Source organism: Scyliorhinus torazame, chromosome 16 (assembly GCF_047496885.1).
Source record: "Scyliorhinus torazame isolate Kashiwa2021f chromosome 16, sScyTor2.1, whole genome shotgun sequence".
Lineage (NCBI taxonomy): Eukaryota > Metazoa > Chordata > Chondrichthyes > Carcharhiniformes > Scyliorhinidae > Scyliorhinus > Scyliorhinus torazame.
This window is the reverse complement of record NC_092722.1, coordinates 4,560,183-4,587,452: the sequence shown is the minus strand read 5'-3', so window position 1 is coordinate 4,587,452 and position 27,270 is coordinate 4,560,183. Positions and strand designations below refer to the sequence as shown.

The following is a 27,270-nucleotide window of genomic DNA, read 5'->3' as shown; positions in this document are numbered from 1 at the left end:
TAGAATTTGTTGACATGATGACCGGCGAATCCTTTAAGCTAATCAAGTAAACAGCGCTGAGGAAATATTTCCATCTGGAGAGTGAATCACGAGTGCCACATCCAACAGATCACTGCACAATGGTCAACATTTACATCGAGACTCTTTACACCACGACAAATAGATATTTTTTCTCTTTGAGACCTTGCCTTGTTCTGTTTTAAAGCGTCTCACAGCTGTCATTTCAATTTTGAAAGTCATGAGGAACGATCCGGAAAGATACGTGGTGTCCAGCCTGTCTCAAAGTGAGCTTCGATTCTTCAGTATTCCCAATTGTCGAGTATCTCCGCTCTCACATTTCTAATATTAAAGAAAAACACACATTATGGGTGGACTTTTATCACCCCATCTGTGTGTCAGTGTGTATCAGTGTCTGTGTGTATATTTGCCTGCCGGTGTATGTGTGTATCTGTGTGAGTGCCTGCCTATGTATGTCTGTGTGTATGTGTGTGTGCCTGCCTGTGTCTGTGTGTACGTGTGTGTGTGCCTGCCTGTGTCTGTGTGTACGTGTGTGTGTGCCTGCCTGTGTCTGTGTGTATCTGTGTGAGTGCCTGCCTGTGTATGTCTGTGTGTATGTGTGTGTGCCTGCCTGTGTCTGTGTGTACGTGTGTGAGTGCCTGCCTGTGTATGTGTGTACGTCTGTGTGTATGTGTGTGTGTGCCTGCCTGTGTATGTCTGTGTGTATGTGTGTGTATGCCTGCCTGTGTGTGTGTGTATGTCTGTGTGTATGTGTGTGTATGCCTGCCTGTGTGTGTGTGGGTGACATTTTTCAACTCACTGACTGTCTCTATAAAATAATAATTAGCTTCATCTTTTCTGGATAGTGGAACCTTTTGACGCTGCACATCTCGATGCCAGTATATAAATCACAACTTGTTTCCTTAAAAGTGTCATTAAAATTAGATTTAACTGTGCTGAAAGAAAATAAATTGTTAATATTCTTTCCGGGTGGTGGGTATCCATAAACCCCAGAAAGTTCTTGCACAGAGGTGCACCCCAGTAGTCATTTACAATTCACAAAAAATAAGATAGATACTTAATGGCTTGACAACACCTTCCGAGCCCACAACCCCTACCATCTAGAAGGACAAGGGCAGCAGATACCTGGGAACCCCATCACCTGGAGGTTCCTCTTCAAGTCACTCACCACCCTGACTTGGGAATTTATCGGCCGTTCCTTCACTGTCGCTGGGTCAAAATCCTGGAACTCCCTCCCTAACAGCACTGTGGGTGTACCTACACCACATGGAGTTTAGCTGCTAAGGAAGGCAGCTCACCAGCACCTTCTCAAGGGTAATTGAGGGTGGACAGTAAATACTAGCCTCACCACATGCCATGAATGGATGAAAAATGGAGAGTGACATGAATGAGAACCTCTTCGCCCAATTCCTAGTGGGATAAGGGCTGGAATTTACAGGGGTCTCACCCACAAGCCATCAGAACAGTTGGTGTGTGAAAAGGTCTGTTAAGGAATGTGTTCTGCCGGTTCCACTTTCTACCTCATTCCTGAGCTGGGACAGTTTCACATTGACACTGGCTTCCCAATGTGAAGAAACAAGGCCCAGTTACTGGACCTTCCTTCAAATAGTCACCTGCACCAATTCACCAATATAGAAATTGTTCTTTTAAAAAAAAATGTTCAGCTTTCAAAGGGAATTAGTTTCACGTTACTTAAAGGCTTCTTCCATTAGGCGTACTTACAAGAATTCCAAATTAAGCTGCTGAAATCAAAAGGCTTGGCACCTTGATGAATGAATTCAAAACAATAGCTGGCTGAGGGGAGACATGTCAGCATAAAGCAATGATCTCAGCACTTCTGCTGACTCTGAGAATCTGATGCAGGTGCTGTGCACTGGACACTCTTATCCCCTATTGTTGGTCACACTGGCATGAAGTCAATTAAGCATCTGATGTGCAATGGATGCCAAAACTCTATCCTCAAGGACTTGCTGTAGAGATCATGAGGTTCGTTTTAACCAAAGGTTTATGCAAGTTACAGCTCCGTCTCCTAATACTGCCGGAATGAACAGAGAACAATACAGCACAGGAACAGGCCCTTCGGCCCTCCAGGCCTGTACCGGTCATGTTGCCAACCTTGGCCAAAACCCTCAGCACTTGCTTGTGCCGTATCCCTCTATACCCATCCTATCTATGTGTTTGTCAAGATGCCTTTTGAACGCCGTTAATATATCTGCTTCCACAACCTCCCCTGGCAACGCGTTCCAGGCACTCACCACCCTCTGCGTAAAAAACCTGCCTCGCACGTCTCCTCTAAATCTTGCCTCACAGACCTTAAATCTATGCCCCTGGTGACTGACCCCTCCACCCTGGGAAAGAGTGCCTGCCCATCCAGTCTATCCATGCCCATCCCAATCTTGTAGACCTCTATCAGACCTCTAACCCTAACCCTCAACCTGCGTCTTTCTAATGAAAACAGTCCGAGTCTATTCAGCCTCTCCGCATAGCTAACACCCTCCAGACCCGGCAACATCCTGGTAAACCTCCTCTGCACTCTCTCTAAAGCCTCCACACCCTTCTGGTAGTGTGGCGACCAGAATTGTGCGCAATATTCCAAGTGCCCTTTCCATACAGCTGCAGCCTGACTTGCCAGTTTTTATACTCGATGCCCCGTCCAATGAAGGCGAGCATTCCGTATGCTTTCTTGACTACCTTGTCCACTTGTGTTGCCACTTTCAAAGATCTGTGGACCTGCATGCCCAGATCTCTCTGACTTTCTATATTCCTAAGAGTTTTGCCATTTACGTTATAATGGCCGAGCAACGTTCAAATGGAATTGGCAGTCCAGGGGAAGCCTACAATAAAAACGCTTTGGTTCTTCCTGGGACATCTTGAACTCTGTTGCCCACTTCTTCAATTCCCAAGGGACAAGGCATTGAGGAGACCACTGACCCTGAAACCAGTAAAATAGAACAAGGGCTCGTTAAAGCTGCTCATTACCAACATTCCAACCCCCAACCCTGAATGTGCTCCGAGATCATTGTGTGCTGAGCACGTGAAACACTGGAATAAAATGGCTCTTGCACCACAGTCTAAGACCAACTCAATGTAATCGAACCCGCACAGTGATACTCGATCAATGACTCCAGAAGCGAGATTGGATGACAATTGAAGGCTTTATTGGACTAGATGTTTCCCCAGCAGCGCAGGTACAGAATGCAGCTGCTGGGGAGACACAGACTCTTATACTCTGCCTTACTGGGCGGAACCAGCAGGCAGGCTTCACCAATGATCTTCCTGTCTCAGGTACCTCCCACACCAATGATCTTACAGCCTCAACCTAGGTACCGTAATACCCCTAATACCGACTACCACACACAGCACCACAGGCTGAAACTCCCTCCAAACGCACAGGTCAAGGACTCGATAATGCAACCATCCTGCTAACCTCACGCTTCACTCAAATTTCCCATCAATCTTATTTGAATGCATCCCAATGTTAACATGAGCATTAATCAGCAGTTCAGGAATATTCCCAATAAACCCCAGAACCCAGGAGAAGCTAAAGTCTGGACTGATTTAATCACCATTCATACACATCAGGAACAACATGGGCAGCACGGTAGCACAGTGTTAGCACAGTTGCTTCACAGCTCCAGGGTCCCAGGTTCAATTCCCGGCTTGGGTCACTGTCTGTGCGGAGTCTGCACGTTCTCCCCGTGTCTGCGTGGGTTTCCTCCGGGTGCTCCGGTTTCCTCCCACAGTCCAAAGATGTGCGGGTTAGGTGGATTGGCCATGATTAATTGCCCTGAGTGTCCAAAAAATGTTAAGTGGGGGTTACGGGGTTACGGGGATAGGGTAGATACGTGGGCTTCAGTAGGATGCTCCTGGTAAGGGCTGGTGCAGACTTGATGGGCCGAATGGCCTCCTTCTGCACTGTAAATTCTATGATTCTAACAGCACGTTTAAAAACTTTGGAAATGGGGAAGCTTTTTCCGTTTTTAACATGATTGTAGCGATTCCATAAAACTGTTTCCCAAGAAACAGAGTAAGTCAGATTGACAATCTTTTAAAAACCTAAAACAATTGCAAATAAACACCAGAAAAGTAACTTAACTTCCTGCTGCACCTGAAAATGTGGTCAGAATCTGCAGTGTGTTTGTGTGAGTGCCAATGAAGTTATCTTGGGGGCAGGGCAATTATTCGGAACAGAGAGATTGATAGACGATTATATAAGGTGAAGGAGATTTGAACATAAGACAAGTAATTTACGTCCAGAATCCCACCATCGTTTAGACTTTTAATTAATTTTCTGTGCCAATTGCAGCAAACAGGGGCACAAATACACAGGAAACTCCAGACCGGGAACACGAGCAGCCCTCTTCACAGCAAAATCTCAATAACGTCTCAACTGGATAAATGCATCGTCTCATGTATTGTCGAGTCATATCGCACAGGAGGACCCCGGGCTCATTTTATGGCCTTTTTTGAGAAGAGGGAAAATAAAAGAAGCGCCTGCGTTTATATCGCACCTTCCATAACCTCCGGTTGGCATTTTTGGAAGTATAGTCACTGCTGTGATGTAGGAAAAGCAGCAGCCAGTTTGTGCACAGCAAGCTCCCACACATAGCAGAGTGATAATGGCCATATTTTTTAAAAAGTTGTTATTTGAGGTAAATGTGTTGGGTAGGACACCACTGCTATTTTTTCATTGGTATCTTGGGATTCTTTACGTGCATGTGGGGGCTGTTGCCACTTTATTATTGAATCACAAGTAGCGAGTATGTTTCTTGCATTGACCAAATGACCACACAGCCAGTGTGTTAGTTCAAAGGACAGTTTATTATTAAACACAAGACTGATCTCTCTGTGCAATGATGCACGCGGCTACGTATTAAACTAAACCTATCAACTAAGATGACCTTTGCTTAACTTCTGGGTGACCGGCTCTGTGCAGGTAGATAAGGCCTTTATCTGAGTCCCCACGTGCGTCGGCTGGAAATCGTCAGGTTTGTCTCGGCTGCGGCTCGTCTCTCTCAGGTAGCGATCATGGTCTTGAACTTGGCTGGTCGTTATGCTGCAGTTGGTGTGGGCACAGGCCGGTCCCAAATTAGACCGATCCCTCGTGCACAGGGCTTCTTATCCTTCTCTTTTGTGTCCTTTTGGGCGGGGTTAACTCAGGATCCAATGGATCGATAGGATCTCGGTCACTCTGATCGATACTAGCCAATTAGGGGCGGGTACCTTGATGGCCGGGCGGGTCCTAGTCGTTATTGTTCCAAGTGCGTCGGCCTTTCCAAATAAGGGGAGGTGGCTCCGGGGAGTCTGCTACTGTTGCTATTCCTTAATTTGAGTCTATTGTTCTGGGGAAATCGGTGATTGACCTTTAACAGGGGCAAGTTTCAATTCGGTCTGGTTTTACTTTGCTCAATACACATGGGGTTGTGTACTGCCTGTGTCCCGACTTGACCACAATTCCCTTTATACTTTGTGGTTGGCCATTTTGGATGACCACAGGGCAAATGACAACTTCTCCGCAAGTCTCACCTCCTAGAGTCCAGCATTCCCTTCGTGCCACATAGAAATGCGGCACCCTCAGGGTTCGCAGTGTCTGTGGGCTGAACACTCGGTGGGTCAATGGGGCAATGGACCCGCCACCAGGGCTCCCAATGCTGTTTGTTAAAGGTGCACCTGTAGGGCTGGATTCTCCGTTTTAGCGGCTAAATGTCGGTTCGAACGGGAATTCCCGTTTTATGACACCAAAATCGGCGCCGAACCCTCACCGAATCCGGGACCGGTGAGGGGCTAGCAGCGGTGCCAGGTAAAACTCCCGGCTCCCGCACCAAAAATGGCCGGAGAATGGCTGGGTCCGTGGCCACGCATGTGCACGGCGGCGACCTATAGCGGTCGGGCTGTACAATATGCGCCGGCCGTGCGTGGACCCGATCTGCCATCTGCGACCCCACAGCCACCCCTCACCAGTCCCCACAACCCTTGCAGAAGCCCCCCCCCCGGCCAGCGGCACGGCTCCCGGGTGACTATGGTGGCGCTGGACACAGTCCACGGCCGCCACGCCGAATTCCCAACTGCTCAGACCACACGTTAACGGCGCAGTCGGGAACTAGGCCCATCGGGGGCGGAGCACTGGGGGAGGGGCTTCAGATGACCTGCCAACGCTGTTCTAACGGCGTGCGGTGATGACGTCATTTTGGAGGGGGCGGAGACTCAAAAACTGGTGTCAAACCGGTGCCGCACTGATCTAGCCGTCGGAAGGGATTCACTGCCTGATCGCCGATTACGATATCGGCGTCGGGCAATGGAAAATTCCCCCCCCCGATATCTGGATTGATTTTCAATGGAATATTTCTCCACATTTGTTAATAGCTCCTCTATCTGATGGATGACAAATAAACAAGCTGGTAGGAAACTAATCAAAGGGAAATTTTCCCTTTGTAGCCAACTGAGATGGCCACCTGCAAAGGACCATGGGAATTATGCCCAACCCAGGACTCAGAGCTTGTGTGTTGATTTGCAACCCAGACAGCTAGACCCAATCGAAACCCCGCTCGTTTGCATTTTAATGGCCCATTTCCCCAGAATAGGACTGCAATCAAGAAACTGATACAGACACAGACTGATCGGCGCCTCTCCCTTTACTCAGAGAGCACAACTGCCAAGGTCAATGACCGCTAAGGGCCCACCCAGCCACCAAAGCACCCGCTTCTTTATTGGCCAAAATCGAAGGCAGTGATCGAAGCCTGTCGAATTATTGGGTCCAAGTTAAGGACCGCGAAATCCCAGAGAGATAAGAAGAGACACAGCCATGTGCTCGGTCTCTCTTGGATCCGGCCTATGCCAACCCAAGTGTAGCATAACGACCAGACAGACAAGTTCAAGACCAACGATCGCTACCAGACGGCTGAGCCCAGCAGCAACAGAGCCACTACTTCCACCCAGCCACACAAGATCCGGACAAAGGCCTTGTCCATCTGCACAGAGCCGGTTGCCGTAAAGTTAAGTACAGGTTATTGTAGTTGTTAGGTGTAGTTTAACTTGTAGTGTTTTGTGTTGCATGTCGAAGTAATCCTTGTGTGTAAATAAACCATCTTTGGACTTGAACTGACTAACTGGTTGTGTGGTCCTTTGATCGATATCTGGTAAAGCCTTGTGGTGGTATCATTTGATACCTGGCGACTCTAAAGAGCATCATTATTAATTGGCAACATTATTGGTGACTCTGGTGCCGATTGGCAACACCTTCTCAATTTCGAAACGTTAGGATTTGTTCATTGCAATTTTGCAGAATTAAATAAGGGAATTATCAGGTTACTTTGAATGCTTCAAATGAGTTAGTACTCACTATCACTCCGATAGTTATCTTTGCATGTCCAAGATAACTTCAATAATAACAAAAACATTTTTAAAGCATATTTATTTCATACAATACTAAACCCATGGGGCTCGTTATAAAAAAACTATACAGAAATTTGTGACATTAAAGTATACAAACAAACAATTTCATTCTAATACATTTCCACATTATGTAAACAAGACTTCACAACTTCTCTCAATGTTGGTGACAAGACGATAGTTTTCCCCCTTCTGGGCAAAAGCAGCTTCTGACCAGAAACTCTGCATTTTTTGATTCCAAATTATTTCACTGACGTAGAATCAGCATCGGTAGGTTTATTAGATTAAGTAGGTTTTAAATTTAACTCATTCATTGATTTGTTGGCTTTGCATTGCATTTTGATACAATTAACTAACGTATGTGTGTCACAGAACATGAGCATTAGGATCCACATTTGATGATGTTGACAGTATAAATAATTTATTTTTGATTTGAAGAGGTCCGATTTCTAATGAAAGTGACCGGATTAAGGTTTGATGAATACTAAAGGTTTCTTCAACTGAAAAAAGCATGGCTTTTATTGCCTTTTGAAAACTAGAACTGTGCAAGAGGCTTAGTGATTAAACAACGGGCTAGATTCTCCGTTTCAGCGGCTAAGTGCCGGCTGAAACTGAGAATCCCCGGGTGTTTTACAACGGCAAAAGTGGCGCCAGAACCTCACCGATTCTGGGACCGGTGAGGGGCTAACAGCGGCGTCGGGTAAAACTCCCGACTCCCATGCCAAAATCGGCCGGAAAATGGCCGGGTCCGTGGCTGCGCACGCGCACGGCGACGACCTGCAGCTGTCGCGCTGTACAACATGGCGATGGGGTCAAATATGGCCCCACAGCCCACCCCCCACCAGTCCCCCCAGCCTTGGCGGAAAATCATATTTTCTTTGTGATATTCCGATTGCTGAAATCCTATCAGTATTTATTTATCTTGAATATCATTAATTTTTTAAAAAAAATTTTTTATTAAGGTTTTCACAGAATATCAATAACAAAATGAAAAAGGAACCCATCAGGGTTAAATACAAAACACAGTCAAAAACAACCCTACATACCCCCTCCCCTGTACATAAATAATAAATTAACACCCCAACTTAACACAAAGCCAACATAGCAAATATATACACCCCCTCAGATCCCCCAGTGTAAATAACCATAAATAAAGTAACCCCCCCCCCCGAGTTGCTGCTGCTGACCAATGTCTACCGTTCTGCCAGGAAGTCTAAGAACGGTTGCCACCGCTTGAAGAACCCTTGTACCGACCCTCTCAAGGCAAATTTCACCCTTTCCAACTTAATAAACCCCGCCATATCGTTGTTGAATATCATTAATAGTGATACACCCAAACCACACTGAACAAATGTCATTACTTAGTAATGGAGTTGGTTCTGCAGCAATCTGCTGAAAATGTTTTGTTTGCTAAAGCAATGTGTAGCCGCTATAAACAGCTCTCTTTGGAATTGAAGGAAGACACTTGCTAGGTCAATCTGTGAGGACTCTGAAAAATATAAAAAGTGAAGAAAAAATCTGCACGAGTTTCGACTCAATTAATAAAAGGTGTTGATTGCTCCAACAACACCGAGGAGGTGGCTGTGAGTGTTTGCTCTTTCGGTCTGGGTTCTTAATTTCTTTCCAAATTCTCGCCCAGGATCTTTGGGTCGTGGGTCGCTGTAGGTTTGATCATATTTAGGGCCATTTCATAGGGCGGAAGGGTATCAATAGAATAAAGACTGTAGGGCGGAGGAGGCAGAATAAAGTTGTTGGCTTCCTGGAATGTGTTGCCATTCCTATTGGTGGAAATGTACTGCAGTGGACTGTGCGCTATTGAAGAAAGAGAGAAAAATACTTGTGTTAAATAGGTTCAGCGGCAAACTGCATAAAAGATTTTTAAAAAAATGTTTATCCTGTATATAATTTGAAGCAGACAGTAACATGTTAGAAAGTTGGCGAATATTTTTTTTAAAATGGCAGATTCATTGATCTCATGGTCCAAACATGAATCTGTGCTTACAGGATCAATACTAGTTTGTGCTCTCATGAAAGATGGACTAATGAGTTTACCCGCAAAATATACTCAGAAACTTAACCACAGTAATTTTCAAATAACATTTGAAAATGTCTTCGAACAAATTAATGTCCTGCTGTGCCCATGCTGCTGGGCTGAATTACCCTTTTAAAACATGCCAATTATCTATTCTCCCATTGGTCAGGGGGAGGGTTTACATGACAATGTCTGCTTGCATGGATGAAAATGTTCACTCACGTGACCAATTTCCACTACCTTTGATAGTGCTTGCCTGAGAATCAATCAACTTCTGGGGACACAGGTGTGGTATTCAAGCTGAATCTGATGTCGGCCTCACTCGGTCGCCATATACACTTTCCAATGATGACTAGTAATGTAGTTGTCTATTCTGAGAGAGGCTTTTACCAACTGCGTTACCACCAGCACCTGCCATCTCCAAGGTGAGTCAACTCAGATTGGGAGTGCCTTGATGTGGTTAGCTCAGATACTCTCCATGTAAAACATGCGATCCGGCCAAAGTAAGCACATTCGTACTCTTAACCATGTCAGACATTAGCAGCATTCACCGAGAGGCATTACAGTCATACAATGTGACAGCAGGTCAATGCGTGGAACAGTCATAGCCCAAGCTGGTGAACTGCTGGCTTTCAGCTGTCCCATCAAATGGAAACACCAGAGGCTTAACTCAGCTCCACGAGGGAGGGAAATAATCGGTGCGAGAGCGAAGCTGGGTGATTTTTGATCACAGGAATGTTGTTTCTGCAGTGACAGCCACAAATGGCTGAAGGAAAGCAGAAAAAGAGAAATAGAAACCTCTTTCGCTCAATTACATTTTTTTGCTAGCCTGCAAGACAAAAGAACTGAGACCACAGGAGTAATTGTTAATATAAACACAAGCCATGATTGAAAGGCCAGTGGAAGCAGATTCAATAGGAGCTTTCATTAGGCAAGTTGATAAATATTTGAAGGGCTGTGGGGAAAGAGAAGAGGGAGTAACGACTAACTGGAGTGTTTGTCAAAGAGCTGACACCGGCACATTGGACCTTTAACGCTCTAGCAATTCATGGTTCTAGTTAAGTTCTGGACTGCCAAATAGATTGTTACTTACGTGACACAGTGCTGTGAATGGTACTATCATTATCAATGGCGATCACTGTGACTTCATAAGGCCGTGTTGGAAAAGTGGGGACCTGGGGTTTAGTCCTTTGGCAGCATTTCACACAACTGGCCATCACTCCGCACACCAACAGCAAGAAGATGGTCAACAAAATCAACCTGAAAGAGAAGAGGAAAATAATTACTTTCAAGACCTATAAATACCGGTTCAATCACCGTTATTAGTCTGTGGCTTTTGTAACCCTTAAAGCAATAAATCACACATAAATCTATTGGGGAATCTGCGATACGTTTATTACCCCAGGGTAATTATGACTTATGTGCATGGCTTCCAGTTTGTTGATGAATGGTGTTTCATTCTCTATTTTGACATTTTTCAATGTTGTTTAGATAGATCAGTAATCCTCCGTTTAGTTATTTATAAAAGTTCCTTTCTGAATGGTTGCCTAATTCTCCGTTTACAGGTCTTTCCTCTACTGCTCAATCTGGTTGTCTAACCCATCATTACAATTTAAATATCAAACAAAAGAGATTGAACATAACACTTGTCACGTTGCAAAACATGTAGAGAGTAACCGGAATGATTGAGTTGTAGGTGTACTTATCAATCTAGATTCACGTCCTTGCAAACTGATTGCAATGGGTTTTACTCCGTTTGCAATAATCTGGTTTCCTGATAAAGTACGACAGTCTATTCCTTAACATTTATTTGGAAAATCTTAATCTTGTTTCATTAATTTCTATGAATTCCTTTTAAAGAACTTTTAATGTGAAATATGTGCAGTTGATGTCTTATTAAAAAAAAATCAAGATCAGCAGGTTGAGTGGATAAGGAATGATGAGAGTATGTATGTATTTCTTTTGTGTATTTGATGTATTGAAATGTCCCAAAGTGTTCGCAAGAGCAAAATTTGACATTGAGATTCAGAGGATGCAAGGCAGGAGAGCAAGAATTTGGTCAAAGATGGGGAGGCAGGGGCGGCACGGTGGCGCAGTGGGTTAGCCCTGTTGCCTCATGGCGCCGAGGTCCCAGGCTCGATCCCGGCTCTGGGTCACTGTCCGTGTGGAGTTTGCACATTCTCCCCGTGTCTGCGTTGGGTCTCGCCCCCACAACCCAAAGATGTGCAGGGTAGGTGGATTGGCCACGCTAAATTGACCCTTGGAAAAAATGAATTTGATACTCTAAATTTAAAATAAATAAATAAATAAAAAGATGGGGAGGCAGTAGTGTCGTGGTATTGTCACTGGACTAGTAATCCACAGGACCAGGGTAATGCTCTGGGGACCTTGATTCAAATCCCACCAGGGCAGCTGGTAGAATTTGAATTCAATTTTAAAAATCTGGAATTAAAAGTCTAATGATGACCAAGAAAATCATTGTCAATTGTTGTTACCCATCTGGTTCATTAATGCCCTTTTGGGAAGGAAATCTGCCTTCCTTACCTGGTCTGGCCTACATGTGACTCCAGACCCACAGCAATCTGGTTGACTCTTAGATACCGACGCTGACCCGGCCAGCATCGCCCCCATGACGAATTTTTAAAAAAGGTTTTAAGGAATGTCTTCAGATGGGAATGGAAGGCAGAGAAGTGATGAGGGAATTACTGAGCTTAGGGCCTCCATAACTAAAGATGCAGCCACCCATGGTGGAGCGACTAAAATCGGGAATAAAGAACAAAGAAAAGTACAGCACAGGAACAGGCCCTTCGGCCCTCCAAGCCTGCATCGACCATGCTGCACGTCTAAACTAAAATCTTCTACACTTCCTGGGTCTGTATCCCTCTATTCCCATTCTATTCATGTATTTGTCAAGATGCCCCTTAAACGTCACAATCGTCCCTGCTTCCACCACCTCCTCCGGTAGCGAGTTCCAGGCACCCACTACCCTCTGTGTAAAATACTTGCCTCGTACCTCTCCTCTAAACCTTGTCCCTCGCACCTTAAGCCTATGCTCCCTAGTAATTGACCCCTCTACCCTGGGGAAAAGCCTCTGACTATCCACTCTGTCTATGCCCCTCATTATTTTGTAGACCTCTATCAGGTCGCCCCACAACCTCCGTCGTTCCAGTGAGAACAAACCAAGTTTATTCAACCTCTCAATTTATTCAATGTGCTGCCAGAGGTAGTAGTAGAGGCGGGTACAATTGTGTCTTTTAAAAAGCATTTAGATAGTTACATGGGTAAGATGGGTATAGAGGGTTATGGGCCAAGTGCGGACAACTGGGACTAGCTTAATGGTAAAAACTGGGCGGCATGGACTGGTTGGGCCGAAGGGCCTGTTTCCATGCTGTAAACTTCTATGATTCTATGATTCTCTCCTCATAGCTAATGCCCTCCATACCAGGCAACATTCTGGTAAATCTCTTCTGCACCCTCTCTAAAGCCTCCACATCCTTCTGGTAGTGTGGCGACCAGAATTGAACACTATACTCCAAGTGTGGCCTAACTAATGCTCAAACTAAAAACAGAAATAGAGAAAAAACAACATCTCAGATGATTGGTGGGGCTGAAGGAGGTGACAAAGATAGGGTGGGAACCACAGAGGGATTTGAAAACAATATTGAGAATTTTTAAACTGAGGCATTGATAACTGGGAGCCAATGTTGGCCTGAGGGCACAGGATGGTGGGTGAACGGGACTTGGTATGAGATAAGACATGGGCAGCAGGGGTTTTGGATGACCAAGAGGGCAGGACACGAAAGGCTGGTGAGGAGAGTGTTGAAATAGTCTAAAGGAAACAGTGTGGATGAAGGTTTCAGCAGCAAATGAGCTGAGGCAGAATTATGTAATGTTATGGAGGTGGTGATGGTGTGGGTATTTCTGTGCACGCTCTGTGATGCCACTGGCCTCCAAATTGCCTTCTGATGGCAAGTGTATTTTTTTCCCCTGGGGAGCTGCAGCAATAGTGTGGCTCAGGGGGTAACACCGTCAAAACGTTGTGGGTCCAAGTTCGACTCCAAAGACTGGAGGATAGAAATCTAGGCTGTCACTCCAGTCCAACACTGAGGGTGCACGGCACCACTGGAAGTGCTGCATTTCGGATGAGATGTTAATCAGAGGCTCCATCTATTCCCTTAGGTGGATGTAAGAGATCCCAAGACAGAGCAAGGGGAGATTTCCCCGGTGCTCCTTGAGTCAACATCACCGAAATAGATGATCTGGTCTTCACCCTGATCTGGTCTTCATCCCGATACTGTTTGTGGGACCTTGCTATGCACCCTACATTAAAAGGGACTACACTTCAGAAGTATTTCTGGTTGTGAAGTGCTTTGACAGGCAATAAGAGGTGCTGAACTCTCCAAACATCTCCTCTACTGAGTAACACGACACTGCGTATGCTTCACCCGATGTCCATGACTAGGTATTTACATTATGGGAGGGATTCTCCGATCCCGTCGTCGGGGGGGGGGGGGGGGGGGGGGGGGGGGGTGACCCCATGGTGGCCTTGCCCGCGATCGGGGCCCACCGATCTGCGGGCAGGTCTGTGCCATGGGGGCACTCTTTCCCTCTGCGCCGGCCTCTGTAAGGCTCTGCCATGGCTGGCACGGAGAAGAAACCCTCTGTGCATGCGCAGGAAACACGCCGGCAGTCCTGCGCATGTGTCAACTAGCGCCGGTCCACGCCGGCCCTTCGGCGCTGGTTCGTGCGGCGCCAACACCTCCAGCGCCGGCCTAGCCCCCGAAAGTGTGGAGAATTCCGCAACTTCCGGGCGGCCCGATGCCAGAGTGGTTCGCGCTGCTCTTGGCGCCGGTACGGGCCACCCCGCCAATCACGGGAGAATCCCGCCTCATGTATTTATCCTACGTCCTATTTTGTTTTCATGTAATTTTTCAAATAATAATCTTTATTGTCACAAGTGGGCTTACATTAACACTGCAGTGAAGTTACTGTGAAAATCCCCTAGTCGCCACATTCCGGCGCCTGTTCGGGTACACAGAGGGAGAATTCAGAATGTCCAATTCACCTAACAGCACGTCTTTCGGGACCTGTGGGAGGAAACCGGGGCAGACACGGGGAGAACGTACAGACTCCACACAGATAGTGACCCAGCCGGGAATTGAACCAGGGACCCTGGTGCTGTGGAGCAACAGTGCCAACCACTGTGCTACCGTATGAAATGATCTGTCTGGACTGTACGCAGAATAATACTTTTCACTGTACCTCGGTACACGTGACAATAAAATAAATCCAATCAAAATCAAATATAGGATTGCAAATCTTTCCTTCATTAAAGTAGATCAGGAGAGAGCCTCAATTGGGAGGTGGAATATGCCTCATTAAACAGAAAGGGATTCTTTGGTGCATAATTACAGTCTATTCCTTCATAAAAGCTGGAAATGTTTGTAAAGTCTTTGCACTAATTTATCTTCAGCACTTAATTGGATCCACAATTTAATCCTTTGAACTTCTGCGTCTAGAGTTGTGGAACCCGTTTACAGTAATTCTGAACACTTCGAAATGACTAAAGGTTGCTATCCTTCTGACGGGAGCTTCTGGTGTTTAAAAAAAATATATATACTTTATTCATAAAATCTATCATAAACATTACAGAACATTTCGAATTGGCTTGACTGTACATTTCCATCAGAGTTACACATTCCCTTGACTTTCTTCCATTCAATTTTGATAACATTACACACATATCGCTCTTTACGTTACAATTCCTTCTGAAATATTTACATTGTCATGTTTCTTTTATACATTGGAGTGTTAATGGCCCAGACCGAGGTGGGTTTACACTGTTACCCACCCCCCGGTGTACATTTGCTGGAAAGACCTTACACAGTGGTCTTTCCCCATTGCGCCTTGGCGGCAGCTGCCCCAAGCTTGAGTGCGTCCCTCAGCACGTAGTCCTGGACCTTGGAATGTGCCAGTCTGCAACACTCGGTCAAGGACAATTCTTTGCACTGGAAGATCAGCAAGTTTCGGGCAGACCAAAGAGCGTCTTTCACCGAGTTGATGACCTTCCAGCAGCAGTTGATATTTGTCTCGGTGTGTGTCCCTGGAAACAGTCCGTAGAGCACAGAGTCCTGTGTCACAGAGCTGCTCGGGATGTTACAGTTGTTGCAGAAGTCAAAGTGACAATGCTAAACACTGTGATTAAACAGAGAGCCGGGCCGGTACTTACCACACATACCACAGACTGGTCCAACTGGAGGGACACCTGGAATCAATAAGACAGATAAATTGTTTAGGAAGAGTCATCATATTTAAGAATATCGAAGAGATTGATTAATTAAGCAAAATATGGTGGAATCTGAAACAAATAGAGAATGCAGGAAACGCCAGTGCGTCTGGCATTGTCTGTAGTGCAGAGAGAGAGCAAAGGGAGATAACACTGATGGCAATGGATTTGAAACATTAACTCTGTTCCTCGCACTATAGATGCTGCCAGTCCCGTTGAGTGTTTCCACCATTCTGTTTTTTCTAAAATATTCTTCTTGAATTCACGGACTGAAGGCAGCTTCTTAGCTAGGGTTCATCGTAAACATGGACGTGTTGTAATTTTCTTTTTTGATGAGGCTAGGGTGAGGAGGCAGGTGCCAAGTTTACCTCTGGTAAGACCCTATGGGGATGGTGTTAATCTGATCCACATACCAGCAGCGTAGCCACCGGGCTAACTCTTAATATTGCAACTCCTGAAATGAAATCAAAGACTGCAGGAGAGTGTGAGAGAGGAAGAAGCAGGCAGGATTTACTTATTCCACAGAATGACCAACTCAGATACCATTTGGGCCAACCATGTCATGCTGGTATTAATGCTCCACTTGGGTCTCCTCTAGTCTTTCCTCACCTACCAATGCAACTCTCTATCCCCTTACCGGCTTCACCAGCTTTTCATTAAATGCATCCATACCATCCACCTCAACTACTCTCTGTGATAGCAAGGTCCACATCCTCACGGATTAAAGAAGTTTCTTTGAATTTCCGACTGAGTCTCTTGGTGAACTATCTCCAGCTTTGCTCTTTCCCACAAGGAGACACATTCTCTGTCAAAACCTTGAAGAACTTTAGAGACCGGAGTTTCCCCTTCACTTTGCAGCAGAACCACACCTTGTCACCCTCCCCTGCTGACTAAAACTCTCCCCTCGACACCTCCTGAACAATATGGTGAACAGACTTTACTGGATTTAATGAACTGCTGCCTTTGATGGAATATATTTCCAGCCTCTGAATCTACGGAATAACCGCCCCAATGTAAATAAAAGCAAAACCGTGTAACTGGCGCCACACATACGGGAAATGTGGGATTAAATAGGACAACCCAGGGGGGGGGGGGGAGAGAAACCCCCAGGAAAGTAAACCCCAAAATATTGAGAATGTTTATTGTTATGGACTTGAAATCCATCTCCTCAAATGCTGCACAGGGAGAATGGGTTCCTCCTGCCCCCTCGGATCTGACCATGAATTCATTGTTCAGGGAGAATGATTTAAACCAGAAATGGGACTAAACTCACCCGATGTTTTCTCCCAGTTCTGTGTCACAGTTTCCAGCTCCAATAACAGGCGCCTGCACAGCAAAACGGCAAAGGTCAAATCACAGGAACAACAAGAGCGGCTTTCAAACCCAACACAGACCAAAACCCTTCCCAGTCCCAAACGCCAATCGCTGCAACAAAGCCGCTCATTAGATTTAATATGTGAGGCCATTCAGCCCCCAGAAACTAACCTCAAACATGCAGAGGGCGAGGACAGCTGTTCTCAGGATCATCAGGCATTTCTCCATTTCTCTTCACCAGCTCACTCTGTGTCACTTTCAATGTTTCTGCTCCAGGCTGCTCTTATTTATAATCACCTGACCCTCCCCCTCACACCCACAGAGAGAGAGAGAGAGCTGCTCTCCCTCCCTCTCTCTCTCTCCCTCCCTCCCTCTCACTCACTCACTCCCTCTCTCTCTCTCCCTCCCCCTCTCTCTCCCTCTCTCCCTCCCTCCCTCTCTCACTCACTCCCTCCCTCTCTCTTTCTCTCCCTCCCTCCTCCCTCCCTCCCTCTCTCCCTCCTTCCAGGCAGTCACTGTGATAAAAGCAGAGTGATCATCGGAGAGATGGTGACAACACCCCGAGGTCACAGTGTGTGTGTGAGAGAGAGCGGTGTCTTTGTTCTGGAAAGTCACATTTTGTATCGTCTCTTTCCTAAACAATCTGCTATCCCAGTGCATTTCCATTAGAGCCAATCAATGTTGCTGTTAAATGTATTCTGTGTGTAATTGCTGCGGTTTAAAGGACAGTGTGGGCTGGAGTAAAGTTTCAAACTGGTCAGACAGTGAGTGTCAGTGACATCCCTGAACTGTCCACATCACAGGAGATGGAATATTGATGTGAGTCCATCTCGAAATTTGGCATTTGTGTGGGAGGCAGTTTTGACCATTTATAAAAACACAATAATACATTGAAATGTCTGATTTAAGTTAGAAAGCCCATCACTGAAAAAAAAAATCTGCTTGTCCAGACAAAAATCCCCAGTAAATCATGTAAATGATGTGGCCGAATGTCAATGGTAGAGCTGGTTAATCAGAACTGGGCACATTCTGCGCAGCAAACACAGCGCTCACTCTGAAAGTACCCAAATCGCAGCATGGAGCAGTTTAATACAAACACTCTCCAGCCTAAACACTGTGACTCATTCGTTAACAAAGCTGACTTATTCCAAAGGATTGCAAGTCATTTCCGCTTTCCCAGACGGGCAGTATGGATTGAAGCAGGGAGTGATTGGAGACATTGATCACTGGCGAATAGGTGTCAAATTGTGATGGCGATTCACATAGCGGAAGTAATCATGATTCATGACATAGTTATAGACACGTAACATAAAAATAACGCATGAAATAATATAAAGGTTGCGCAATTATCAGTATACACGTAATTAGAATACTTTGCAAAATGTGTTTCCTTAATTACAGAATAAGGTTCACTACATTCTGCATTTTGTATTAAAGGCCCCACCATCAGTCTGAGTTCATTACATTCTCAATCATTTTATATTTATGAGTTTTATAAAGTGTTGGTTTGGCTGTATCTTGTCTGGAATTTCTCCTTAATTCCACAACACATTGATTGTTGTGTAGATTAAATTTAGATTTATTGTCAGGTGTAGACATAGAATTTACAGTGCAGAAGGAGACCATTTGACCCATTGAGTCTGCACTGGCCCCTGGAAAGAGCACCCCACTTAAACCCACACCTGTAATCCAGCAACCCCACCCAACCCCTTTGGGCAATAAGGGCAATTTATCGTGGCCAATCCACCTAACCTGCATGTCTTTGGACTTGTGGGAGGAAACCGGAGCACCCGGAGGAAACCCACACAGACACAGGAAGAACGTGCAGACTCCGCACAGACAGTGACCCAGTGGGAAATCGAACCAGGGACCCTGGAGCTGTGAAATGACTGTGCTAACCACTGTGCTACCTTGCCGCCCATTACTGAGGTACAGTGAGAAGTATTGTTCTGTGTACAGTCCAGCCAGATCATTCCATACATGAAAAACTTTGGGCATACGATAAATACACAATGTAAATACATGGAGCAAGACATAGTGACAATGGATGGGGGAGGGGGTTATATTGAACTGTTCCCAAATATACATAAACAGTAAAAAGAAACGTCAAACACCAAATATTGCCTATTTTAGCAACTTTCCACAGTTCTACTGACTTAAAGAATTAATGTTTTCATCAGTAAATAAACATCTTCAGAGGAAATGAGAGCATTGCCTGTTGTACAAAGGGTTGTTTCAATATTCAATTGATCTAATCCCTGTTCACATTCACTAAAGAACTTTTTTAAAGATCTAAGGACCCAGAATAGAAATCTCTGTTTGGTTCCTGGCTTGGGTGACTGTCTGTGTGGAGTCTGCACGTTCTCCCCGTGTCTGCGTGGGATTCCTCCGTGTGCTCCGGTTTCCTCCCATAAGACCCAAAAGATGTGCTTGTTGGGTGAATTGGACATTCTGAATTCTCCCTCTGTGTACCCGAACAGGTGCCGGAGTGTGGCGACTAGGGGCTTTTCACAGTAACTTCATTGCAGTGTTAATGTAAGCCTACTTGTGACAATAAAGGTTCTTATTTGTATTATCCAATAACCTCTGCCCAAGGCTAATGTATCCTACCTGAGGTATGGTGTCCAGAACAGAATGCAGCAAATGGGATATATCCAAGGCTCTGTACAGAGATCATTTATTCCCTCTGGAGCAGTGATGGGCAGTCTGGGCCGGTGAGTGGACCACGCGAGCGATCCTCCTTCAGCTCAATGGGCTACAAGATTGAAATTGGGCTTGTTCACTAACCATGACCCCATGAATAAGATGAAATACATGCCAAATATTTCATAACGAATTATTGAAAATGCTAAATCATTTCTATATTAAAAGAACTATCAATTTCAAATGTTAAGAGCAAAATAAATCTTTACACTTTGGACACAGAGGGCATGCACAGCTCTCACAGTCAGTGTTGTGAGCAATCGGCATGCACCTCCCCTCACTTCACTTGCCCCTGTTTCATGTGTGAATCACTTCAGTCACACCGGTAGGAAAAATCCCTATGTCGATGGAAATTAGCGGAATGTGGCAACCCTGTGCACGGGCAACAGTCAGCAAAATGTCTTGTGGGCTGAACCCAGAACGTAGATGGGCCGCATGTAGCCCCCGGGCCACTGGTTACCCACCCACTGCTCTGGAGCCGAGCACCTTGAGATAAAGGATCATCAAAGGCGTGGCTGATTAGGGACGTTAAAGGAAACACTTTTGTGAAGGCACAGGGTGTGATTGAGACACTAACAGTGGGAGGAAAATCTCTAGTGACAATAATCCAACACAAGAACATAGGCAAGTGAAGTACAGCAAAATTTGTTAAAGGCAAATTGTATCTGATTAATTTAACTGAGATATTGGATAAAGTAATGAAAGGGGTGGATCATGGTAATGAAGTTGATGTTGTGGATATGGGCATTCAAAGGGCATTTGGTAAACTGCCACATAACTGGCTAGTTAACAAAGTTAAGGCCCCTGGAGATTCATGGGGCAGTGGCAGTGGATGTAATAGTGATGAAGGAATCAAAAACATAAATAATGGTGAATAATTGCTCTCAGACTGGCAAAAAGAAAATTGGGCCGGAGGAGAGTAGCAGTTCTTTCAAACTTAGTGAATTGTTGGGACCTGGAACATGCTGCCTATAAGAGTGGTAGAAACAGACTTTCAGTAACTTTCAAAAAGGAATTGGATAAATATTTGCAAAGGAAAACAAAAATGGCAGGATTAGAGCAAAGAACAAAGAGCAAAGAACAAAGAACAAAGATCAATACACAGGAACAGGCCCTTCGGCCCTCCAAGCCTGCGCCGATCATGTGTCCCATCAAGACCAACTGTTTCTATCCTTCTATACCCCGTCTGTTCATGTGTCTATCCAGATAACTCTTAAAGGTCGCTAACGTATCTGCCTCAACCTCCTCACTTGGCAGTGCATTCCAGGCCATCATCCTCTGTGTAAAAATACTTACCCCGCACATCTCCACTGAACCTATCCCCCCTCACCTTGAACTTGTATCTGCTTGTAATTGTCACTTCCGCCCTGGGAAAAAGCCTCCAACTGTTCACTCTATCTATACCCCTCATAATTTTATAAACTTCTATCAGGTCGCCCCTCAGCCTCCGTCTCTCTAGGGAGAACAATTCCTGTTTATTCAATCTTTCCTCGTAGCTAATAGCCTCCATATCAGGCAACATCCTGGTAAACCTTTTCTGTACTCTCTCCGAAGCCTCCACATCCTTCTGGTAGTGTAGTGACCAGAATTGGACTCAGTATTCCAAATGAGGCCGAACCAACGTTCTATATAACTAACATAATTTGTGAACCTTTATACTCGATGCACCATCCTACGAAGGCAAGCATGCCATATGCTTTCTTTACCACCATTTCCACCTGTGCTGCCACTTTTAAGGATCTGTGGACCTGCACGCCCAGATCTCTCTGTGTCTCTATGCTCCTGATGGTTCTGACATTTATTTGATAACTCCCACCTGAATTAGATCGACCAAAATGCATCATCTCGTACTTGTCCGGGTTAAACCCCATCTGCCATTTCTCCGCCCAATTTTGCAGCCTATCTATATCCTGCTGTTTTCTCTGACAATCTTCATCACTATCCGCAACTCCTGCAATCTTAGTAACATCCGCAAACTTGCTAATAGGGGAAAGATCGAGAGAGTGATATTAATTGGATAACTCTTTCAAAGACTATTGACTATTCTTTCATGAGGACAATTTTTCTTTGCTAAAGTGTTGGTCGAGGTAGTAATAATTTTGTGAAAATAAATAACATTTGTGTTAGTCTTTCAGAAGTGATTCAATATAGAAACAGACAGCAATAGGAACAGGAGCCATTCAGACCCCCAAACTATTTCACCATCCAATTTGATCATGGTTGACTTTTAATTTAATTTCATTCATTCCATGTTGATTCTATAACCCTTAATATCCTTATCCAAGAAAATCTATCAATCTTAGTTTTAATGTTAAATTTTACCGTTTCCCACCACTTACCCTATTCTCAGTTATCACAGACAACCACTTACATTGGGAAAACAGCACTGACCATTTGCCATTATTTTAAGTGTCACTAACAAAGGCTTTACCATACAGTGGATAGTATCCCTACCACTGGACCAGAAGCTCTGGGTTCATGCCCATCATTAAGGCATGTTAGCTATGGAAGAAGCTGTTCTTCTCCACAATACCTGCAAGAATATATATTTTATTCTTCCAGAGCTTTCTATTTGTAAAGTGCTGCTTTGTGTAATCTTTCGTGCATCATGAATGGACTGATGGTCCCTCATGATTCCTCTTCCTCAACCAGCATGTTTAGAAATGGCAAGGAATGCTCGTGCTCATCACTTTCTATTGCGCAGTTTACAAACCGCAGCTAACAGGATTACTGAAAGAAAGAGCGGGCAAGGGAGAGTAGCCCAAAATGCAAAATTGGCAGAGTTCCCAACACAAATACAATGCCAATGGATAGGGCAAAATGTTGTACCGAACCTCATCCCTCCCCTAAGATATCTCTTTATCAATGTGCAGCATAGATCTCTTTAAGAGATCCGTTTCCTCCAGTCAATGGGGATACAGCTAGTTTTGGCAACCCCTCACTCGAGTCAAAACCTTTGCAAATTACCAAGTACGGGGTGCACAATTGCAGATTGGAAACAGTGTTCCTGACAGCCATTAGAAACGTGAACCCAAGTGTTAGGACAACAAAGGCAGCTTTAAGGGATTTATATTTGTAATGGTAAACATTAGAAATAAGGTATAGTTTTAAGTGTGTTTACTTAAATGTTTCTGTGCCTGGAAGGGTAAAACCTATAGTTAGATTCATGCTGGACAAAGGTGGCTTGTTTGTGTGGGGTTGGCTAAGTACTTACTGTGGTTCTACAGTGCTTAGAGAAGGCTACGGCATGAACAATAAATAGACCAGCAGAGGTATGTGTGTGTTGCTCAGTAACTGGAGGCCCTTGTAAGGTAAGAAAGCTGTTAAGTTTTAGTTTTAGCTGGATATTGCAGTTGGAGACTGGACATTAGGGAATGCAGCCTTCTGAAGGAACAAGTTACAGTCCAGATAACCAGGGAATTGGGACAGGAATAATTTCTTAAGACGACTAAATTTAAGAGAATAGAGGCCAAGGTATGAAACGTTTGATATAATTTTAATATGGTCTGGGAATTGAGAGTTAGAGCAATTGTGAGGAGTTTGTACAGCCATCAAGACAAATAAATCCTAAAGAGGTTGGTGTCAAACCTGGACTGGATTCTCTGTTAAAAGTGGAGTGGAAACTTATTTAGTAGTGTTATTTTCAAAACGTGGACTGGATTTTGGAATGCAAATTGCTAAGGGAAATCATTATCATGAGAGAAGATTTTAAAGCTTGTTTTTGGGAGTGGAGTTTGGAAGCTCTCATGTGATAATGACCTTGGGGGATTTTGTGGCGAAATCCACAGACACTAATTTGGGTTCAGAGCAAAGTTTGTGTTTGACCACAGCCATCTTGTGTACTTAAAAGGGACTTTGTGTGTTAATGTTGCTTAAAATGTACTTAGTAATCTGTGTTAGTCCTCAAAACCTGAGTCTAATTGGAAGTTAAATGTTTCAGTTCTTTTCTTGTCGTTAGAATTAATTAGAGACTCTATGATTCTGTTCCTCCATGTTTATACAAAAATTTGCAAGTATACATCTTAACGTTGAAGAATGGGTGGCATGGTAGCACAGTGGTTAGCACTGTGGCTTCACAGCTCCAGAGTCCCAGGTTCAATTCCCGGCTTGGATCACTGTCTGTGCGGAGTCTGCACGTTCTCCCCGTGTCTGCGTGGGTTTCCTCCGGGTGCTCCAGTTTCCTCCCACACTCCAAAGATGCGCAGGTTAGGTGGATTGCTAAATTGCCCTTAGTGTCCAAAAAAGGTTAGGTGGGGTTGCTGGGTTTTGGGGATAGGGCGGAGGCGTGGGCTTAAGTAGGGTGCTCTTTCCAAGGTGCAGACTCGATGGGCCGAATGCCTCCTTCTGCACTGTAAATTCTATGATGCTATGAACAGGTAGATGGGGCTTCATAATCAATATGAAAGACAGCACCTCAGGCAATGCAGCACTCCCTCACTGCTGTACTGGTGTGCCAAGCTGATCTGCAGGCACCTGGGCCTTTAACCATGTCTCATGAGCCAATGTGACCAAAGAAAAATGGGAACAGTTTCATATTTTTATTCTTTCCGTGATGTATCTACTAGGGTGCGGCTGAGGATAGGCAATAAATACTGGGGTAGTCCACATCCTGTAAATGAATTTTAAACATTGCCACTAATATATAACAGGGGAATATATAGGAAAGGCATAAAAAAATAAGGAACAAACAGATTGACTACAATATCTGTCCAGTCTCCTGGTGAGAGGGAGTGAGGTAGAGAGGTGTGGAGGAGGAATCCCTGTGATTAAGACTGAAGACACAGCCATTAATAAACAAAAGGAATTCCTGCTCCTGACCAGCTGTAAATTGATGGGGAAGTATTGATGGTTTTCTTCAGTCAGACTTCAGGTAAAATAAAAGCAAATTACTGGGGAGCTTTGACAAAGAGTCATTGGACTCGAAACGTTAGTTCTTTTCTCTCCCTACAGATACTGCCAGACTTGCTGAGATTTTCCAGCATTTTCTCTTTCGCTTCAGGTAAGATAATTGTTGAGTCCTGGTGACACTTTGGGTGGGAATCAATGACTTTCATTCAACATGTTGGACTCCTGGTGACTCTGTGACAGATAAATAACCCAGTCAATTTCAACCACCCACTTGCCTGGTTTCCACTGGAAGGATAAGGTTAAAGTCCCCCCCACGGTAGACAATCAGGAATGTTGGAGTTCGTCCGCTTGACTCTGCTCGGTACAATTGTTCTTTGGAAATGGGGGAATGTGTGTTGTTAGAAGAGCTTCATTGAAGTATTGCGAATAAGGGTGTTCCAGTCCAAACCCACAGCACCACCTGTCCCTCCAGCATTCCTGCACTGAAGCAAATCAGAATTTGGCAAAGTGCTGAGTTAATCTTTGTGCAGGAACATGTAGAGGAACTGAAGCATGAGAGTGTTTTCATTATTACTATGATCTTACGGCTCAGGTCTGTAGCTACTTCGTTTAGGATCTTTTTTAAAATAAATTTACGGGATGTGTGTGTCGCAGGTTAGGCCAGCATTTATTACCCATCCCTCGTTGCCCTTCAGAAGGTGTTGGTGAGTAGTCCTCTTGAACCGCTGCCGTCCCTGAGGTTTAGGTAGAATGCAACCCATCAAGACCTTATCTGCCTTTAGCCCATTAGTTTGTCTAATACGACTTCTGTGGTGATTTTATTGGTATTTAATTCCTCCCCCATATTCTTAAGTATTAATGAGATGTTTGAAGTCCCTTCCACCATAAAGACTGACGCAAAATAATTATTTAACTCCTTTGCCATTTCCTTCTTCCCCATAACTATCTCCCCAGATTCATTTTCTAAGGAGCCTATGTTCACTTTGATCTCTCTCTTTTTTTAATATATTTACGAAAGCTCTTATTGTTGGTTTTTATATTCCTTGCTAGTTTGTCCTGGTAGTTTATTTTCTGTCTTTTTATTATCTTTTTAGTCCTCCTTAGTGGGATTCTGAATTTGAATTCTGCCCGACTTTTGCCTCCTAATATGCTTTTCTTTCAACTTCATATTCTGCTAAACTTCCTTGGCTAGCCATCGGTTGGTTTATCCCTTTTTAAAAAAAATAATCTTTATTGTCACAAATAGGCTTACATTAACACTGCAATTAAGTTACTGTGAAAAGCTTAGAATCTTTCCTCCTTACTGGGATATATTTTTCTAAGAGTCAGGAATTCCCTCCTTAAATATCTGCCATTGATTATTTACAGCCTTTCCTGCTAATCTATTTACCCAGTCCACTTTAACTAAATTTCATTGTATTTCCCTTTATTTAAGTTCAACACAGTTGTTTCCAACCCAAGTTTCTCACTCTCTAACTGAATATTAAATTATATCATGTTATGATCACTACTTCCTTGAGGATCTTTTGTTCTGAGGTCATTTATTAAACCTGCCTAATTACCAATTCCCAGATCCAAGATAATCTGTTCCTTGGTTGGTTCCATGATATATTGCTCCAGGAAACTATCCCTAATGCACTCTATGAATTTGCTGTCGTAGCTACCCTTTCCAACTTGATTAACCCAATCAACATGAAGATTAAAGTCACCGATTATTATTGCTCCATTCTTTTTACATGCTTCTATTATTTGTTGATTAATACTCTTTCGTACCGTGTGGCTATCGTTTGGGGGTCTATACACTGCTCCTAACAATATCTTCTTTCCCTTGCTTTTTTTCACCTCCACCCAATTGGACTCTACATCATCTGAGTCTAGATCTTCCCTCACCATAAGACCATAAGACATAGGAGCAGAATTAGGCCACCCGGTCCATAGAGTCGGCTCCGTCATTCAATCATGGCTGATATTTTTCTCATCCCCATTCTCCTGCTTTCGCCCCATAACCCCTGATCCCCTTATGAATCAAGAACCTATCTATCTCTGCCTTAAAGACACTCAGTGATTTGGCCTTCCCAGCCTTCTGCGGCAAAGAGTTCCACAGATTCACCACCCTCTGGCTGAAGAAATTTCTCCTCATCTCTGTTTTAAAGGATTGTCCCTTTAGTCTGAGATTGTGTCCTCTGCTTCTAGTTTTTCCTGCAAGTGGAAACATCCTCTCCACGTCCACTCTATCCAGGCCTCGCAGTATCCTGTAAGTTTCAATAGCCTCATCCTTCTAAACTCCAACGCACAACTGTACTCATTTCATCTCTTATTAACAGTGCTACCCCACCACCATTTCCTTCCCTCCTGCCCTTCTGAAAGGTTAAATATCCATGAATATTAAGTTCCCAGTTTTGATATCTTTGTAACCATGTCTCCGTAATGGCTATGAGATCATAGCCATTTACTGTGATTTGCGCTGTCTATTCGCCTTCCTTATTCTGAACGCTTTGTGGTGGCACGGTGGTTAGCACTGCTGCCTCACAGCAACAGGGACCAAGTTCAATTCCAGCTTTGGGTCACCGTCTGTGTGGAGTTTGCACTTTCTTCCTGTGTTTGTGTGGGTTTCCTCCAGATGCTCCAGTTTCCTCCCACAGGTTAGGCGGATTAGCCATGGTAAATTGCCCCTTTGTGT

General features: G+C 44.5%; 2 protein-coding genes across 2 annotated transcripts in view; one reads left to right on the top strand and one right to left on the bottom strand.

Annotated features, from left to right (window-relative positions):
- The window catches only part of LOC140392536 (calglandulin-like), a 30,404-nt gene extending 23,284 nt beyond the window's left edge, over window positions 1–7,120 (top strand). The window contains exon 5 of the mRNA XM_072477809.1: window positions 4–7,120. Coding sequence (XP_072333910.1) covers window positions 4–50 — 47 coding nt within the window. The 3' untranslated portion in view covers window positions 51–7,120. The remainder of the gene's footprint in view (window positions 1–3) is intronic.
- A 294-nt stretch (window positions 7,121–7,414) lies between these two features.
- LOC140392535 (transmembrane protein 52-like) lies at window positions 7,415–17,345 on the bottom strand. The gene is made up of 5 exons (XM_072477808.1): window positions 17,211–17,345; window positions 16,999–17,051; window positions 15,669–15,704; window positions 10,533–10,699; window positions 7,415–9,219 (listed from the first exon to the last, which is right to left on the bottom strand). The coding sequence occupies exons 1-5, from the start codon at window positions 17,265–17,267 to the stop codon at window positions 9,020–9,022; spliced, it is 513 nt and encodes a 170-aa protein (XP_072333909.1). The 5' UTR covers window positions 17,268–17,345; the 3' UTR covers window positions 7,415–9,019.
- Window positions 17,346–27,270: the final 9,925 nt, after the last annotated feature.

What these genes read in the sequence shown, in the direction of transcription:
- LOC140392535 (XM_072477808.1), bottom strand. Translation starts at nt 17,267, where the DNA reads ATGGAGAAATGCCTGATGATCCTGAGAACAGCTGTCCTCGCCCTCTGC. An exon ending in GAACTGGGAGAAAACATCGG is followed by an intron (nt 15,705 to 16,998) that starts GTGAGTTTAGTC and finishes TATTGATTCCAG; the next exon opens with GTGTCCCTCCAGTTGGACCA. An exon ending in ACCAGTCTGTGGTATGTGTG is followed by an intron (nt 10,700 to 15,668) that starts GTAAGTACCGGC and finishes CTTCTCTTTCAG; the next exon opens with GTTGATTTTGTTGACCATCT.